General features: G+C 41.7%; 2 protein-coding genes across 3 annotated transcripts in view; one reads left to right on the top strand and one right to left on the bottom strand.

Annotated features, from left to right (window-relative positions):
- Positions 1-7500, top strand: part of LOC138948937 (hemicentin-1-like) — a 169177-nt gene that overhangs the window by 25699 nt on the left and 135978 nt on the right. The window lies entirely within an intron of this gene.
- LOC138948936 (M protein, serotype 12-like) lies at positions 2374-6040 on the bottom strand. The gene is made up of 4 exons (XM_070320601.1): positions 5838-6040; positions 4895-5397; positions 4476-4538; positions 2374-3192 (listed from the first exon to the last, which is right to left on the bottom strand). Exons 1-4 carry the CDS (start codon positions 5996-5998, stop codon positions 2744-2746), a joined length of 1176 nt encoding a protein of 391 aa, XP_070176702.1. The 5' UTR covers positions 5999-6040; the 3' UTR covers positions 2374-2743.

The following is a 7500-nucleotide window of genomic DNA, read 5'->3' as shown; positions in this document are numbered from 1 at the left end:
GCACACATTCGAGTTTCGTGCTAAAAACCGCTGGCAGTCGAAAATTAACACATTTTTATATTTTGACCTTTTCGGATTCTATCCACATACCAAATGGTTTTGTAAAATTACAAAAACTGAACAGTTTATTTTTCTTCAACTTACTCTGTATCTCGGTGCACACTCTGTAAATGCCGTACCCTGTGAGTTCAAACCCCTGAGACCTGAGTGCTAGGCCCCTGCGCATGAATTCAGAAGCTTGAAACGTCTAGAGTAGAAATGGATGAATGAATCTGTTTTTGAACGTTACAATGCACTCCTTGCTGTAAGCTTAGTTCACGACATTAGAAACGCATTGTGAAGCGGGACTCTGCAGTGTTCTGTCCAGTTCTATCCAGTTCTGTCCACTGTAGATTCTTCTAGTTATTATATACGGACAGATCAGTTTTGAGTCAACAACAACATACATGTTTTAAGTCAAGGCAAACATTACAGAGGGCCCCAAAGGGTTTAAAATCGTGATCGTGATTGGCGTTTTTTGACCTTTCCGTGACCGTGATTGCCAAAATTTCCATTTCTGTGATCGTGATGGGACTTTGCCCGTGATCCGTGATGACAAAAAAAATCAAGTCTCGTGATCGTGATCGTCATTTGTTTTCGTGATCGTGATGGGCATTATTGCAAAGCATTTTATTTTCAACGTACATTTTTCACAGCTGTATCACTCTATGATCCTCTATTCGTCAAGGAGCCAATCCCGATTGAAGGGAAGCAACAACACATTCAGAAATATGATTTTGACAGCGATTGCTTCCCTTTAAGAGAACCAATCACACACAAAAAGAGATCCAATCAGACGGCAAATTGCAAAAGTCTGCCAAACTTCATCCAATGGAAGGGCTTCGTGCAAAAGTTTTGAGTGCATTCAGTCAAATTCGAATTCGAATATCAAAAATGGCGTGCAGCGGTACTGTCATCGAACTTCTGTTATATTTTGTGGATTCAAGCCAGACCAAAGCAGGCGGCGAGAATGCCTTCCTTGGCGGAAAAGTCAGGCTACGGGTCGGTCTTTCCGAAGACGAAATATCAAGGTATGTTGATCCATGTTGCTCTATGACTGTTCTGAATGTAGGCAAAGACTCTTGAAATTTGTTCAAGATCTTTGAGTTTGAGTGAGATCATTGACATTGTCGACATTGCCACGTCCGGCTGTCACTCGCTCAGTGTGACCTCGACTGGCTCGAGATCGAGTCTGCGTGTAGCCAAAACCGAAACTAGAAATGTGATTTTCATCCCAGCAACGTGGACACGCTTAGCATATATTCTAATTGTCGCTTCTTTGCATTAAGCTTGGATTTATTTTAGCGCCTGTAAACTTTAATATCAACAATGGGTTAAATTCAGAAACAATGGCGGGGAGACGTGCCAGTTTGGGTCACTTGATCCTCATGTCAAAGACGATGAAAGTCATGTTCGTTGGGGATTTTGTCAGGCATGCTACTTTTCCGGTAATTGCCGGAAATCCGATAAAGCCGTTTTCAAAATCCGGTAAAGTCAAATTTATTCCGGTGAAGTTGAAAATTTCCGCAAACACGATCCGTGTGAATATCGCGCAACGCGACCGGGCGCCGGTCTCAATAAAGCCAGCGCACAGTAGTGTTGTTTTCACCAGTTTGGAGGTGTGTTGAATGGTGGTGGGGGGAGGCTAAAATGGGATTTTTAACAAGATCACAACACTATTACAGCCCTGAAAATGATGCCCAAAATGCACCAGATTGCACATATTTTAACCGTTTTTTGAAAAAAAATCCGGGGGGGGGGCATGCCCCCAGACCCCCCTAGCTGGCTCGCCTGCTTCGCAGGCTCAGGCTTGTGGCTTCGCCCCTGGCACTGTGCGCTTCTTTCAGGTAAAACCATTTTTAGCCTGTAGCCTTCCTGTTTGTTTTTCAAGGCCATGAAACCAGGCGATGGTGTACCTCAAATTGTATGGCAAAGTTAAAAATAAAGAACCCATCACACATACATGTACTTTAATTTCAATCCAGCCCAATAGTTTTTGAGAAAATGGGTTTACAAGATTTAGCTCTGAAAATGTGAAATTGTGCAAGTATATATTCATGTGTGTGAGTGAGGGTGTGAGAGTTGAATGTGTATGAGTGGAGAGAGAGAGAGAGAGAGAGAGAGAGAGAGAGAGAGAGAGAGAGAGAGAGAGAGAGAGAGAGAGAGAGAGAGAGAGAGAGAGAGAGAGAGAGAGAGAGAAAACAATGAAAGCAACAACATTCTTGTTACTGATTACAAATCATGATATGTATTTCTATGTGTGTATAAAAAAAATAATAATAAAAAAGTGCAACAGTTCTCACTTTGTGTTGAATAAACAATAGATCCAGAGGAGCAAATTACTGTGTGGTTGTGTTTACTTTGACACGTGCTTTCTGTACATGCAACTTTTACCGTGACCGTGATTTGCCACTGGTGTTCGTGATCGTGAAAACAAAAATCAAGGTAACTGTGATCGTGAAAGCTAAAATTTCCCTTCCCGTGATCGTGATGATACCCCCCCTTTGGGGCCCTCATTACAACGAAGGATGTTATATTTCCTTTCTTGGGCTTAAAAACAACAGCAACACAGTATTTAACCGGCGGGACACACGGGATCGGTCAGGGTATTGTAGACCCACTTTTGTTTTGTATCTGGAGACGGGGGTGGGGTGGGGGGGGGGGTGTCACAAATTCAATTGCATCCCCTGACGGACGTGTGATGCTATTTGGAACAGACGACACACGTGACCACTTTATCGTTGCTGTAGGGAGGACAGGGCAGACTGCCACACACAGTGACCGTGTAGTAGAACAGAAGGCCGTTGTCATTTTGCACCACGCTGGAGTCGTCTTCAGGACTGCCATCCAGACACACGTACTCGCCGCCATAATGAGAGAAATGCTCTGAAGCCAGGTGTCCGGTGTAGTGGGGTGTCCAGCCCGGGGGACAGGTGAGGGTGGCGGGCACCATGATGGTGGTGGACTGAGGGGCCAGGCACACGGAGCAGGGCACGTCGTGGTTGTGGTGACCAGGGATATCTTCATACTCAGCGCCGTACAGGTTGCCGTAGTATGGTGGTTTGGCCGTGTTGTCAAACTGTGGCGTCCTGGTCAGACACAGACGGTTGGTTCCGCTTCCTTTGTGGTCGTAGTATTTTCCCCCGGCAACCCCTGCACGTACACACCAAACAAAATGCACAGGCGTCACTTTATAACAAGTCTTCGTTTGTGGGTTTTTTTCATTATGAATGTGTGACCATTCGGGCCGTGCCTGTGTTTGAAAGTAGACAGACACTATCAAGGGAAGGGGAAGCGCGTGGAAACGAATGTGAAGTTCCTCGACATTTTTGCCGTTTTTGAACTGAAAAAGCATATTGTTTCTCACCGACATAGACAATATGTAGGGTTTTTTTCTGCTGCAAAATGTTACTTTTTACATTTAGTCAAGTTTTGACTAAATGTTTTAACGTAGAGGGGGAATCGAGACGAGGGTCGTGGTGTATGTGCGTGCGTGCGTGCGTGTGTGTGTGTCTGTGTGCGTCTGTGTGTGTGTGTAGAGCGATTCAGACTAAACTACTGGACCGATCTTTATGAAATTTGACATGAGAGTTCCTGGGTATGAAATCCCCAGACGTTTTTTTAATTTTTTTGATAAATGTCTTTTATGACGTCATATCCGGCTTTTCGTGAAAGTTGAGGCGGCACTGTCACGCTCTCATTTTTCAACCAAATTGGTTGAAATTTTGGTCAAGTAATCTTCGACGAAGCCCGGACTTCGGTATTGCATTTCAGCTTGGTGGCTTAAAAATTAATTAATTACTTTGGTCATTAAAAATCTGAAAATTGTAAAAAAAAAATTTTTTTTTATAAAACGATCCAAATTTACGTTCATCTTATTCCCCATCATTTTCTGATTCCAAAAACATATACATGTTATATTTGGATTAAAAACAAGCTCTGAAAATTAAATATATAAAAATTATTATCCAATTTTTTTTTTTGAAATCAATTTAAAAACACTTTCATCTTATTCCTTGTCGGTTCCTGATTCCAAAAACATATAGATATGATATGTTTGGATTAAAAACACGCTCAGAAAGTGAAAACGAAGAGAGGTACAGAAAAGCGTGCTATCCTTCTCAGCGCAACGAATACCCCGCTCTTCTTGTCAATTCCACTGGCACTGCCTTTGCCACGGGCGGTGGAGTGACGATGCTACGAGTATACGGTCTTGCTGCGTTGCGTTGCGTTGTTTCATTCTGTGAGTTCGACAGCTACTTGACTAAATGTTGTATTTTCGCCTTACGCGACTTGTTTACTTGTTGTTGTTGTTATTGTTGTTTTGTTGCTGTTATTATTGTATTTGGCAAGGCATTTTACGAATAGAATTAAGACATTCTGTGTAATAAGTCTGAGGTCAGTGGAGTTGTCTCCTCATGAGGCTTGTCGCTTACCTGCATAGACCAGGGTGGTGTTGGTAGGGCAAGACTTTCTCCCCCATCGGATGAAAGTTGAACCTGTGAACACGTTAACTTTGTCATCAATATGTGCATTCATTCACTGTGGACACACAGGCACACACACGCACGCACGCACGCTCTCACACACATACACACGCACACACACGCACACACACACACGCACACACACACACACACACACACACACACACACACACACGCACACATTATTACACACAGTTCTTCATGTATCTAAGAATTTTTTTCGCTGAGCAGCTATTAACATACCGACAAAAATATGTTGTGTGTGTATACTGACGACTAGTCATTAAGGGATGTGAGCTAACCTATTACAATTCAGTGTTAAGTGTTGGTGATCACATATACTTAATGAATTTCACAACTGAACATACCCAGATCCGTTTTGATTCTTGATGGAGTGACGTCTGTTTGTTTAGTAGACTGAAGATCTGTCAAAGCTGTTTTTAGTTCTGACTCCATAGTTTGTAGCTCTGATTTGGTAGTATGTAGCTCTGATTGTGTGGCTTGCAGTTCAGATTTTGTCGCTTGCAGTTCTGATTGTGTGGTTTGAAGCTCCAATTCCATTGTTTGTAGCTTTGATTTTGTTGTCTGCATCTCCGATTCCATGGTCTGTAGCTTTGATTGTGTGGTCTGCAGGTCTGATTTCATGATCTGTAGTTCTGAATTCGTGGTCTGTAGCTCTGATTTCATGGTCTGTAGTTCTGAATTCGTGGTCTGTCTTTCAGACTTTGTGGCTTCCAGATCCGATTTCGTTGTCTGCAGCTCTGACTTCACGATTTGCTGACTGATCTTTAGTACGTTCAGATTGTCCTTCACGGATGATAGTTCGGCTACAAGCTGGGCCACAACTGCACCCATGCCTTGATCGCTTTTGCTGCACACACAGAGAATTACATTAACAATAACAACAAAACGGGGTTTTTGTCCATTAAAATGAATACATGAAAATGAAAAATTGTGTTCGACGCATCTAACCCTCTACAAACTAACTACGTCATGGACTGTTCTAGACAATATTTGACGATACTTGTAGATCAAGTTGTACAAATTATGGCATTAAAACCTGCCCTTGTGATTAAAAATGTCATGAAACCGTTTTAAGTGTCCTCGAGCCTTTTTGTTTAAATAATTTACTCAGCAACATTTTCACTGATTTGTTCTGTAACGTTTCTTTTGAAGAAGTAACACTGCTTGTTACACAGATGTTTCTTGGGTTTCTGTCCGCGTAGATCACAATAGCGTTATGTAGATTTGGCTCATATTCCTATCAGCAGTTCAACCAGTATTTATTTGATGGTTTCAGCACATACTCACCAGTTTTGTGCCGAACTCTGAGTTTGTGCGAGCAGGTTACGCAAGTCCTCAAGCAACTGTTCATATCCACAGGCCGTGCTCCTCGTAGGGTCGTGACTGTTCACCACTGTGAAAGTGGTTGCCAGCAGCCACACAAAGCACAGCTTGAAAACGGTCTTCATCTTGCCAGTGCTTGGAGTAAACTGAACATACTGCAGAAATTGTCTTGTCTGGAAAGCGCTTTTGTGGGGTTAAAATGTTTACTGCGTCATAGCATGCACATGTATGCGTACTGTGTCATAACATGCATTGCGTAACCAGGCAAGTTTAGTTCAAGTTTATCCAGGATTATTCTTGTCTGGAAAGCCGCGTTTTTGTGGGGTTAAAATGTAAACTGTGTCGTAGCATGCACATGCGTACTGTGTCATAACATGCATTGCGTAACCAGGCAAGTTAAGTTCAAGTTTATGCTGCATTATTCTTGTCTGGAAAGCGCTTTTGTGGGTTTAAAAGTGTATACTATGTCGTAGCATGCACATGCGTACTGTGTCATAACATGCACATGCGTAACCAGGCAAGTTCAGTTCAAGTTGATCCATAGCTAAAATCAAAGTACGACTCATAGCGGAAGTGTACACACTGTGTGCAATCTGCACTGAAGACAGACATTGATGCCACGTTGCCATTATTGTTCAAAGGACGGAATGCCAAACAACCAATGAAAACTTGAACACAAGAAAAGGTAAAGGAAATGTATGACAGATCTAATTAAGAATACAATACAAAACATGCAGCCTCACTATCTCGACTCAGAGGTCTTTCAAATACACACTAATATTAGTCTATGTTCTACAACAACATACAGACACATACGGTTACGGTTACGGTGAAAAATGAAGAAAAAACCTAGATATATCAACTCAAACGTAGGGGAAGGGCTCCTAATATGGACCACTTTTTGTTTCATGCTAATAACTAGCTTGTTTTCTTGCGAAGAAGTTTCATTTTGTGTTTCTCTTAGGTGAACCGTTAGGCCTAATTAGAGTGAAATAGCTTTGATAGACATTCAGCAAAAATTAGATACAGAAAAAAATCACAAATGGTCCATATTAGGTGCCCAGGCTCCTAATATGGACCAGTGAAGCGGCCTTCACGAATCACTGTCAAAAGCCCCCTATACTTCAAAATAACATGATACAACTTAGTGTGCATGTCAGACTAATTCAAATATGCTTTAGATTTATCTGTTTCGGGTTGATGAGAGCATTATTTGAAGCACACCAGGAAACTAAAGAAGCATATCAAAAACAGAGTGAAAATAAGTGAAATTATCAACTTCCACAAAAAGAAGACAATTTGATATATTTTTTTGAAAGCTTGAGGGCTAGTTATAAGTTATTTTCAGCAAGCTTCTTAATGAATTAATGAAAATAGCCTTTAGCTTTTATTTTCTTCGATTTGCTGAAGGTGGTCCATATTAGGGGACTCACACATACTTTGAGATTTTGCTATTACTTTTTGTTTGCAGTAGAAACTCGGGGTCAAAACTGCTAAAATGTAACAAATACGGTCTTAGCTGTCATATATAGCAATTTGTGTGTGATAAAAGCTTTGACTGTGGACAAAAACGAGTCCGTTTTAGGCGTCAAATTTAGAGTGAACGCTGCCAAAAGTGAAAAAAAGA

Source organism: Littorina saxatilis, linkage group LG15 (assembly GCF_037325665.1).
Source record: "Littorina saxatilis isolate snail1 linkage group LG15, US_GU_Lsax_2.0, whole genome shotgun sequence".
Classification (NCBI taxonomy): Eukaryota; Metazoa; Mollusca; class Gastropoda; order Littorinimorpha; family Littorinidae; genus Littorina; species Littorina saxatilis.
The sequence above is the reverse complement of the archived record's forward strand: the minus strand, read 5'-3'. Positions and strand labels throughout refer to the sequence as shown.

Coding starts and splice junctions, on each gene's coding strand:
- LOC138948936 (XM_070320601.1), bottom strand. CDS start 5,998: ATGAAGACCGTTTTCAAGCTGTGCTTTGTGTGGCTGCTGGCAACCACT. Junction 4,539..4,894: donor AAGAATCAAAACGGATCTGG/GTATGTTCAGTT, acceptor ACGTGTTCACAG/GTTCAACTTTCATCCGATGG. Junction 3,193..4,475: donor CACCACCCTGGTCTATGCAG/GTAAGCGACAAG, acceptor GTGTACGTGCAG/GGGTTGCCGGGGGAAAATAC.